This window comes from Cherax quadricarinatus, chromosome 89, assembly GCF_038502225.1.
Source record: "Cherax quadricarinatus isolate ZL_2023a chromosome 89, ASM3850222v1, whole genome shotgun sequence".
Taxonomy (NCBI): Eukaryota; Metazoa; Arthropoda; class Malacostraca; order Decapoda; family Parastacidae; genus Cherax; species Cherax quadricarinatus.
In genome coordinates this window covers 14,557,310-14,570,241 of record NC_091380.1, presented here as the reverse complement: position 1 = coordinate 14,570,241, position 12,932 = coordinate 14,557,310, and the positions used below count along the sequence as shown (strand labels likewise).

At 36.6% G+C, this 12,932-nt stretch overlaps 1 protein-coding gene across 1 annotated transcript in view; it reads left to right on the top strand.

The window, feature by feature from the left end:
* LOC128705166 (organic cation transporter protein-like) overlaps window positions 1-12,932 on the top strand; it is a 131,413-nt gene that overhangs the window by 1,283 nt on the left and 117,198 nt on the right. Inside the window, exon 3 of the mRNA XM_070104238.1 lies at window positions 2,037-2,247. Within this exon, the coding sequence (XP_069960339.1) occupies window positions 2,037-2,247 (211 nt within the window). The remainder of the gene's footprint in view (window positions 1-2,036; window positions 2,248-12,932) is intronic.

Here is a 12,932-nt window from a genome sequence, read left to right as displayed (position 1 = left end):
CTCCTCTCCTATTTTTAACTGACAAATCCATTTGTTCTCTAGGCTTTCTTAACTTGTTAATCTCACTCCAAAACTTTTTCTTATTTTCAACAAAATTTGTTGATAACATCTCACCCACTCTCTCATTTGCTCTCTTTTTACATTGCTTCACCACTCTCTTAACCTCTCTCTTTTTCTCCATATACTCTTCCCTCCTTGCATCACTTCTACTTTGTAAAAACTTCTCATATGCTAACATTTTCTCCCTTACTACTCTCTTTACATCATCATTCCACCAATCGCTCCTCTTCCCTCCCGCACCCACTTTCCTGTAACCACAAACTTCTGCTGAACACTCTAACACTACATTTTTAAACCTACCCCATACCTCTTCGACCCCATTGCCTATGCTCTCATTAGCCCATCTATCCTCCAATAGCTGTTTATATCTTACCCTAACTGCCTCCTCTTTTAGTTTATAAACCTTCACCTCTCTCTTCCCTGATGCTTCTATTCTCCTTGTATCCCATCTACCTTTTACTCTCAGTGTAGCTACAACTAGAAAGTGATCTGATATATCTGTGGCCCCTCTATAAACATGTACATCCTGAAGTCTACTCAACAGTCTTTTATCTACCAATACATAATCCAACAAACTACTGTCATTTCGCCCTACATCATATCTTGTATACTTATTTATCCTCTTTTTCTTAAAATATGTATTACCTATAACTAAACCCCTTTCTATACAAAGTTCAATCAAAGGGCTCCCATTATCATTTACACCTGGCACCCCAAACTTACTATATATATATATATATATATATATATATATATATATATATATATATATATATATGTATATATATATATATATATATATATATATATATATATATATATATATATATATATATATATATATATATATATATATATATATATATATATATATATATATATATATATATATATATATATATATATATATATATATATATATATATATATATATATATATATATATATATATATATATATATATATATATATATATATATGTATGTATATACCAGCCCTTAGAGGCTTCACTGTGTCAGGACAGGCTGGAAACCCCCTGTTATCCAGCCTGCATTATAAAGTAAAGCCCTAACCACTTAGCAACAGTCTTGTCCCGAGGAGACTACAGTAACACGTAATTCAGGGCCACTTTCCCAGTCATAGCGATGAAGGAAACTGAGGAAGCATCAGCGACGGGGTCGTGCCCTTGCTCAGCTATCATTTGATACTTCTGCCTGACCTTCCAGCCGACAACAGCAGCCAACGGTCCCCATGATTCATGAACAGACTACAGACAACGTGTCATCCGTAACACAGCAGCAGTCACCAAGGAAGAGCACTGCAGTCAGAAGGAACAGAGCAAGCTATCATGTGATGCTCAGAGCCATCAAATGATGTCGACACTCACGTGATTTACTGATATGTGCGATCTGATAGGCTCGGAAAAAAGAGACATTCAGAACTGTTGTAAAGACCTTCATGAATATATATGCATGATGAACAAAACTGAATTCTTAGTATGTTTGTAAATTTACCTGACCATCCAACATAGGGCCCAGAGACAAACATGGAGGGGGCCAGAGTACCTCACCCCACTGTAGTACATAAAATGTTTTGCTGTGAAACGCACAGGAACTATAACAAGACCATGATAGCGGCCACTAAAGAGCTAAATTAAAAGAACATCTCCTTCGAGTACCTCAGACGGGTCATCTTAGGATTAAGACCTGTGTCAGGACGCAGCTCCTGACGAATCAATCAAATAACAACCATCGTATGTCACTGTGATTTATAAATGGTCCAAGTCTGACTGAAACATCACCATAAGCTTCTTTCTTCTATGAGCCGGTTATTTGTATATTGTAGATTTTAGAAATATAACTTTGCATAATTCTGCAAACATTACTTCAAGAGATAGAGAATATTACACTTATGTACAGCATGCCTGTATTTATTTCAATGCCATATTTAATTAATGTATAACTTTATTTTCCCAGATGTGCGGTGCCAAACTGTGATGACAACAGTACCCATTACGAGGAGAACTTTACTGAGTGGGCCATCCCAGAGGGTGACCAGTGTCATGTCTGGACACTCAGGAACAATATTACTGAACAATGTCAGCCAGATGTATTTTCCAACTCAACTTCATCTTGCTCACAGTGGGTTTATGACACCTCATTGTTCTCTGCAACTACTGTCACTCAGGTTTGTCAGAGTGTATGCTGTATTTATTTTGTAAAACTAATGCAGTTCTTTCTTAGATATCTTAATTGTATTTTACTCTGTATTACGACTTTCTCTGAAAAACATTAGGACTTGTTTCTATAAGACACCTGCTGCCCCTGTTCACCTCTCATTATAAAATGGGTACCTGGGCATATATGGAAACAACATTACACCTGGGTATGTGGCACTGTGTGTGATTCCACATTTTTAGTTAAAAAAACCCACTTTCACTTTGTTGAATTACTGTCCGTGAGTCGTTTCACTACAATTTAGATTCCACTACGTATCAGCATTCTAATTGTTTAATTATATGTGATTCCTCAAACGTTTGTGTGCATATTAATGCATATGTCAACAGCAGGACGGTGACAAATGTCTGACAAACTGGCCTGGTGGCTGAAGCTCTCGCTTCACATGGTGAGGATCTGGGTTCGAATCCAGGTGAAAGGGTGGAAACATTGGGCGTTTTTTCTTACACTGGTTGTCTATGTTCACCAGTCAGTAAAATATATGGAAAATTACATTTACATGGATGAATCTCATTAGATAATTACAAGTAAATGGCAACAAAGATAATTATTTTTTATCAAAGTTACAGAGACAAGTAGGAATTTTAAGACACCTAGGTCGCAAAAAATGTTCCCCTTCGATACCTACCATAATCTATCTCTCCGCAAATTGCTCTGGACCTATATTAATTGCAAATGAAATGTACATCACCAGGAATTCTGGTAAAATTTATTATAAATCTGTGGACTGTATATTAAAATTAATAAATGATTACATATACACATTTATATAACAGAAGGAGAATTTATAATCATAACACTCACCAATTAGTCTGGAGATTATTGTGTGTCATGTACAGAACTCCCTCTCTACCCAAATTTATGATGATAATACTGGCCAGAATTACAAACATAATTTAGATAGCTTATCTGAGGTTCCTGGAGCTGTCTTGTTCATCTGCTTAATGCTTAAATTATGTAGGGTTGCACATCCAACAATTTTGGCTCTTATTTGAGAGGTTTTAAGCCCAATATAACCCCTAGAGTGACGAAAATTTAAGCACATTACATTAACGTGTTTGTATCACGTTCAAAAAACAATGGCGACTCCTCCTCCTCCTCCTCAGTGCAGACGCAGAGCTTCCCTTGATGGTTCTCTTATTTAAAATGCGCTCAACAGAACAATAGTAACATATTAATCAGGTTTATTTACACAGCATAATTTTGGGAAATTATTTTCCACACTGCGGGCGGGCAGAGGTCGTTGCTAAACGACTCAAATTGCTTATCTGGCAATGGTGGAGGACCTGGGTATATATAGGATCTGGCATCCACATGGCGACATATTACACAAGATTTAATTACCCTTTTTACACTTTGCCGTCCTTGTGGAATCCAGAAGGTTTCCCTAATACAATTTAAGGTATCTTGTACCCCACCATGCATTACATTTTTATGGGCTTTTAAAACAATTAAATTTGTTAGATGATGAATTTTGGGCAGTAAGATAGGGTGTTTAGCATAATCACTCAATTCAGCATGTTGTAACCTACCTCTGCACCTAATTACATTGTTCTCTAAATACAGCCCCAATTTCTCTATTATGGAACCTTTCACAATTTTTCTTTCCATCATCAATTTAATCTCATTTCCATAGATTTCTTCCTGTACCCTCTTTATCCAAAATTCAAAGGATGTGAAAACTTATATAGATATTCATCTTGTTTAGAAATTTAAACACCAACTTAATTACATTGATTAGTTTGGGTAAAGAAGAATACCTATTTATATCAATGGCTAAGGGAGGACAAACTATTGGAGCCGTGGTCACAGTAATTTCAACACGAGCAATATACGCCTTTTGTGCAGGCCAATTAGCTTTATTTACCAACCAGCTCGGTCCTTTAAACCATGATACAGCATTTACAAATTTAACATAAGGTAAACCTCGAGACAAGAAATCAGCTGGATTCTCCTCACCAGGTATATGATTAAATGTTAACATATGCTGACCCAAACTATTATACTTCTCTTGCATCTGATTAATTTCAGCGACTCTGTTTTGTACGTACACAATTTTACTGTTTCCATTACGAATCCATTGTAAGGATACCTCATTATCAGACCAAATTACAGTGTCGCTAATATTTATCTCCTGCAACTTATTTCTTATATAATTAGCTAATTTGACACCTACATAAATGGCTGTTAATTCCAACTGAGGTAAGGTACATGATTTAATTGGAGACACTTTAGCCTTAGACATAACAAGAGAAATAACACTATTACATTGAAGGTAAGCAACTGCTCCATATGCCAATTTTGAAGCATCACAAAAAATGTGGAGTACATTTTTCCCATTTGGATTGGCCACCTGGCGTGGGAACTCCAACATTGGAATTTTCTCATAATCACCAATTAATTCATCCCACCTGTTAATGAATTCCTCAGGTAGAATTTCATCCCAAGCACATTTAAGTTTCCATGCTTCCTGTATTAATAATTTCCCTCTTATAGTAAGGGGTGACACTAAACCTAGTGGATCAAAACATTTAGAAACTTCAGCAAGTAAAACTCTTCTAGTTAATTTATTGGGCATCCTGTAATTATTAGGTTTTAACATCAACAAATCTCTCTCAGTATCCCAAGTTAAACCCAATACATTACTACATTTTGGTACTTCATCTCCAGGGTAATGTTTACTTATTTTGTCCTTTAATTTGGACGAATTACTATTCCATTCCCTCAGAGGCATATTTGCACTTTGCATTATTTTATTAGCCTCTCTATAAATCATTAACAGTTCCTCTTCAGTTGACGTCACACCCAGGAAATTGTCCACATAAAATTATTTGCTCATTACTTTACTCAATGGACTTCCCGTACGTTTAAGGTGTGCATTTATCGTCTCTTGAAGTAGGAACGGACTGGATGTAGCACCAAATAATACGCTCCTAAAGCGAAAGGTTTTCAGAGGGCTAAGTGGGCCACTAGGATTCTCAGGCCATAAGAAGCGGGTACAATCCCGGTAAGCCTCTTGTTAACCCACTCTTAGGAAAGCTTTACTTATGTCAGCCGTAAAAGCATTATTCTTAACAATGAAATTTAATATCTCAAAATTTTTCCGTCAACGACGGACCTGTCATCAGTCATTTAAACTAGGTACATTTTTGTTACTCCTGGCACTACAATTAAACACAATCCTCAGAGGAGTGGTCTTAGAATCCTTCTTCACTCCGTGATGTGGTAAATAATAACCATAAATTTTGGCTTGCTCAGGAGGCACTTCTTCTATAAATTTATTAATTCATTGTTCAGTAATTATATCATTATAGGCTGTCAACAATTCTGGTGTCTTACTTAGTTTGCTGAGCCTTTAATTGTCCATATGCCATTCTGTAATTAGTGGGCAATTCTGGATGGTTCAGTCTCCACGGAAGTCATACAGAGTATTGTCCAGATTCAAATTTTACATCTCTCATGTATTGTTCCTGAGTAAAGGAATCGTCTGGACTTTCTTCATTTACATTTATTCCAATGCTGTCTAATTCCCACAATTTATGCACTGGCTCAACACCATCCTCTATGGAAGAATTATACTGGGGCACGATTTCATGAGTAAGACACACAGTGATGGTATTTGTAGTTTCCTCTAGTCATGAATTATTATTACAAGGAATCCTACCATACATTACATGGCCTCCTGCAGTCTTCAAAAGAGTGACACCACATTTCTTTACCATACCCTTTACAAAGGAGGCATAATAGTCACTACCTATCAAAATATTTATTGGGCCTACAGAAGGTGCTAAATTTACATTATGTGAAAGTCTTTCTGTAGCTTTACTAAGCCCTACTGTAGATATTTTCTCTGGAAGTCTATCTACAATTACTGCATTAACACGTTTTTCCTCATTGCCCAACCTGACAGTTACATAAACAGTGTCATACAATTGAGCCCTTTTATCTGAGAGAAAACCAGATAATTTTAGAGTTGTAGGACCTGCCATCTGTACTTTCATACCATCAAGACATTTACGTTTTATGAAAGTACGTTGGGATCCCTGGTCCAATAATGCAGTTACATTTTTTGATTTATGCCTTTTATCATCAATTTTTACCTGTAACACAGGTAAGGCTACTTCAGCAAAACCATCATTATTAACATTAGCAGCAATTTTTACATTAGCTACTGTTGTGTCAGGATTGTCAACATTATCATTATTATCAACATTATCATATAGACCCTTACACATGACTATATGGTGTCTTCCTTTGTGACATTGATAACAGTTGTTTAATTTGGCATAACAATCCTTTACATTGTGATTACCTAAACACCTGATACATCTGTCAAGTTCCTCCAATCTTTCAACTTTATCATTCCATGGATTGTATGCATTGCAATTCTTAGAAAAATGAGTACCCTTGCAGAAGAGACAATCTCTCTTTTCTTTGACTGGTTTCTTATTAACTTGGCTACTCTTAGGAGGGTACTTATTCTTCTTACCTAGTGGAGAATCATTATTTCTGATTCTTGCTGCTTGATATGTACCTATGCAACTAATTTTAGGAAATGAATTTTGATTATTACTATTGGGATAATGTTTCCCTTTGTGAAACTTGACAGATACTTCAGAGTTATTATGTGTTGCATCTTTAAAATGAGTTGGTTGACTGGTCTGCAACTGAACAATTAATTCTTGTAGACCTAGTCTTATTTCCTCCAGACCAAAATAACGCTTGTGATACTTGTTCGAGAGTCATTCAAGTGTTTTACAGCTTAATTCATTCTGTACAATGACACTCAATAACCATTCTGATTCCTTCAGATAATATTTATTACTTGAAGTTTTAGAGTGCTCTCCAGTTTAACCCTAAACTGCTGTAAACCTTTGTAAGTGTGATCTGGAGATTTTAAATTAACAAAGATATTTACTAGATCTAACCTACTTTGTTCTATATTACCATAAGTGACTTTTAACAAGTCAACTGCTTCATTGTAAGAGTCATCTACATTGGGAAAGGCTTGTATGAGTATGTGAGCATCTCTTACCTGTCCTTTGAGGTAAAATAATTTAGTTGCACAGGCTAGGTCGCTCCTGTCATGCACAGCTGCTTTAAAAATAGATTAAAACTCCTCCCAATTTTCTCAAGGATTAAATACAGGTAAACATAATTCTGGGAGTTTTGGAAAATACATCTTACTTGTTGAGGCAGATTGATTAACTGCCTGGTTTACACCTTTTAATTTATTCAAAGCCTGACTTTTACAAGAAAGAATCTTTTCCTCTAATTCATAATACTGATTAATCATAAGATCTATTTCAGTCTTATCTACACAGTTTACTAACAAATATCCTTCATGTTTGTTATAATATAATTTGCATGAATCATATCTATTCACTAAAGCATCTAAATACAATTTTAAATCATCAGTATTCACAGTTTCTTTATTCAATACTTCCAAACACTTACTGTATGTTTTTGCTACATGACCTTTTCTAGACTGCAATGATGATTTTTTTTGCTCTATATTCCACATGTTTGTCTTCTACATTAATTTCCTAATTTTCACCCATGGTGCAATGTATTAAATTCATCTTAATTAATAACACTGATTATGTACTTAATTATGCACTTTATAAAGGTAAATATTACAACTTACCTTTGAATAAATCCTAGCTACACTTGAGCTTAGCAATTACATGTAAGAAAATTATAATATAAACTTTAAATATACATTAATAATTTAAGCTACACTTGAACTTAGCAATTACACATGTAAGGAAATTATAATATATATTTTAAATGCATTAATATGAATTCCAGCTACACTTGAGCTTAGCAATTACTCATGTAAGGAAATTATAACATAAATTTTAAATACATATTAATATAAATCTTAGCCAGACTTGACTTATCCTTGCCAGACTTGGCTTATCAAAATTAATATTTTAATAATTATAATCCTCTACACATTAAGTAAATTTGTGGACCTAACATCCACCTCCTTCTGTCATTTCACATATAATTATTAAGTAATTAATTCACTAATTAATGACTTCACTAATTACATCCGGTTCGAAGGACCAACAGGCAACTAAATTGTGGAAAATTACATTTACCTGGATGAACTTCATTACATACATACAAGTAAATAGTAACAAAGATAATTAATTTTAATCAAAGTTACAGAGACAAGTAGGAATTTTAGGACACCTAGGTCGCAAAAAATGTCCCCCTTCGATACCTACCATAATCTATCTCTCCACAAGTTGCTCTGGACCTATATTAATTGCAAATGAAATGTACACCACCAGGAATTCTGGTAAAATTTATTATAAATCTGTGGACTGTATATTAAAATTAATAAATGATTACATATACACATTTATATAACAGAAGGAGAATTTATAATCAAAACACTCACCAATTAGTCTGGAGATTACTGTGTGTCATGTACAGAACTCCCTCTCTACCCAAATTTATGATGATAATACTGGCCAGAATTACAAACATAATTTAGGTAGCTTATCTGAGGTTCCTGGAGCTGTCTTGTTCATCTGCTTAATGATCAAATTATGCAGGATTGCACATCCAACAATTTCAGCTCCTATTTGAGAGGTTTTAAGCCCAATATAACCCCTAGAGTGGCGAAAATTTAAGCACATTACATTAACATGCTTGTATCACATTCAAAAAAACAATGGCGACTCCTCCTCCTCCTCAGTGCAGGCGCAGAGCTTCCCTTGCTGGTTCTCTTATTTAAAATGCACTCAACAGAACAATAGTAATGTATTATTCAGGTTTATTTACACAGCATAATTTTGGGAAATTATTTTCCACAAAATGGGTACCTTGGTGATAGTGGACTGGTGTGGGTCGCATCCTGGGACAAAACTGACCTAATTTGCTGGAAATGATCAGCATAACAAGTAACTTTTTATATAGTATTATGTCACTGATGTCAGCTATGGTCTGTATACCTTGTTCATGTACTTATAAAAGTGAAGATATGATATTATTATTATTATTATTATTATTATTATTATTATTATTATTATTATTATTATTATTATTATTATTATTATTATTATTATTATTATTGCTATTATTATTATTATTATCATTTTATTATCATTATTATTATTATTATTATTATTATTATTATTATTATTATTATTATTATTATTATTATTATTACCGTCCCTAATTCGGTAGTTTGGTTTACAAAGCAAGGTTGTCTTCTGCCAAATTTGCTGAGAGAAAATTTGTTTAATGAGTAACTCTGCTAAATTCTATTTCAACATTACGAAAAAAATATAATTAGCAGAAACTCATCAAAATTAAGTCATTTTTTAAATTTTATCTTATTCGTCTGAAGATGTTTTTTTATTTATGATAATATAAAAATTAATAATTTTGTACCAAAAGAACCTTAGAAAAGTTATCTAACCTTATTACAACAAGCGCAATTTAATTTAGCTTAATCCAACTAAATATATTGCAGATAAGTTTACAATAATTTGATAATAAACAAACAAAATGAAATATATTTTTTTCATTAAGTTCAGAATGATTTTTGCGAAATTATTGTAAACACAAATTTTCGCTTGCCTTATTCAGCAAGAAGAGCATTGTTATTTAAATAAAATTTGCAAGTTTTTGCCGTTTTGGCACAAAAAAATATATATTGATCAGTGAATGTGAGATTTGACATAATAATAATCAACATAAAATTGTTAAAGATAGTTAAAGAAACTGGACAAATAATGTGACCTCACCACCACACCCAATATTACTCACCATTCATAAACTACCAGCACCCCACACCCCTATCTCCCCAATATTACTCACCATTCATAAACTACCTGCACCCCACACCCCTATCTCCCCAATATTACTCACCATTCATAAACTACCTGCACCCCACACCCCTATCTCCCCAATATTACTCACCATTCATAAACTACCTGCACCCCACACCACTATCTCCCCAATATTACTCACCATTCATAAACTACCTGCACCCCACACCCCTATCTCCCCAATATTACTCACCATTCATAAACTACCTGCACCCCACACCACTATCTCCCCAATATTACTCACCATTCATAAACTACCTGCACCCCACACCCCTATCTCAGCAATATTACTCACCATTCATAAACTACCTGCACCCCACACCCCTATCTCCCCAATATTACTCACCATTCATAAACTACCTGCACCCCACACCCCTATCTCCCCAATATTACTCACCATTCATAAACTACCTGCACCCCACACCCCTATCTCCCCAATATTACTCACCATTCATAAACTACCAGCACCGCACACCACTATCTCAGCAATATTACTCACCATTCATAAACTACCTGCACCCCACACCCCTATCTCCCCAATATTACTCACCATTCATAAACTACCTGCACCCCACACCACTATCTCAGCAATATTACTCACCATTCATAAACTACCTGCACCCCACACCCCTATCTCCCCAATATTACTCACCATTCATAAACTACCTGCACCCCACACCCCTATCTCCCCAATATTACTCACCATTCATAAACTACCTGCACCCCACACCCCTATCTCCCCAATATTACTCACCATTCATAAACTACCTGCACCCCACACCCCTATCTCCCCAATATTACTCACCATTCATAAACTACCTGCACCCCACACCCCTATCTCCCCAATATTACTCACCATTCATAAACTACCTGCACCCCACACCCCTATCTCCCCAATATTACTCACCATTCATAAACTACCTGCACCCCACACCCCTATCTCAGCAATATTACTCACCATTCATAAACTACCTGCACCCCACACCCCTATCTCCCCAATATTACTCACCATTCATGAACTACCTGCACCCCACACCCCTATCTCAGCAATATTACTCACCATTCATAAACTACCTGCACCCCACACCCCTATCTCAGCAATATTACTCACCATTCATAAACTACCTGCACCCCACACCCCTATCTCCCCAATATTACTCACCATTCATGAACTACCTGCACCCCACACCCCTATCTCAGCAATATTACTCACCATTCATAAACTAACAGCACCCCACACCCCTATCTCCCCAATATTACTCACCATTCATGAACTACCTGCACCCCACACCCCTATCTCCCCAATATTACTCACCATTCATAAACTACCTGCACCCCACACCCCTATCTCCCCAATATTACTCACCATTCATAAACTACCTGCACCCCACACCCCTATCTCCCCAATATTACTCACCATTCATAAACTACCTGCACCCCACACCCCTATCTCCCCAATATTACTCACCATTCATAAACTACCTGCACCCCACACCCCTATCTCCCCAATATTACTCACCATTCATAAACTACCTGCACCCCACACCCCTATCTCCCCAATATTACTCACCATTCATAAACTACCTGCACCCCACACCCCTATCTCCCCAATATTACTCACCATTCATAAACTACCTGCACCCCACACCCCTATCTCCCCAATATTACTCACCATTCATAAACTACCTGCACCCCACACCCCTATCTCCCCAATATTACTCACCATTCATAAACTACCTGCACCCCACACCCCTATCTCCCCAATATTACTCACCATTCATAAACTACCAGCACCCCACACCCCTATCTCCCCAATATTACTCACCATTCATAAACTACCTGCACCCCACACCCCTATCTCCCCAATATTACTCACCATTCATAAACTACCTGCACCCCACACCCCTATCTCCCCAATATTACTCACCATTCATAAACTACCTGCACCCCACACCCCTATCTCCCCAATATTACTCACCATTCATAAACTACCAGCACCCCACACCCCTATCTCCCCAATATTACTCACCATTCATAAACTACCTGCACCCCACACCCCTATCTCCCCAATATTACTCACCATTCATAAACTACCTGCACCCCACACCCCTATCTCCCCAATATTACTCACCATTCATAAACTACCTGCACCCCACACCCCTATCTCCCCAATATTACTCACCATTCATAAACTACCTGCACCCCACACCCCTATCTCCCCAATATTACTCACCATTCATAAACTACCAGCACCCGACACCCCTATCTCCCCAATATTACTCACCATTCATAAACTACCTGCAGCCGACACCTCTGTCTCCCCAATATTACTCACCATTCATAAACTACCTGCACCCCACACCCCTATCTCCCCAATATTACTCACCATTCATAAGCTACCAGCACCACCACCCCTATCTCCCCAATATTACTCACCATTCATAAACTACCTGCACCCCACACCCCTATCTCCCCAATATTACTCACCATTCATAAACTACCTGCACCCCACACCCCTATCTCCCCAATATTACTCACCATTCATAAACTACCTGCACTCCACACCCCTATCTCCCCAATATTACTCACCATTCATAAACTAAATGCATCCACACCTCTATCTCCCCAATATTACTCACCATTCATAAACTACCAGCACCCCACACCCCTATCTCCCCAATATTACTCACCATTCATAAACTACCAGCACCCCACACCCCTATCTCCCCAATATTACTCACCATTCATAAACTACCTGCACCCCACACCCCTATCTCCCCAATAT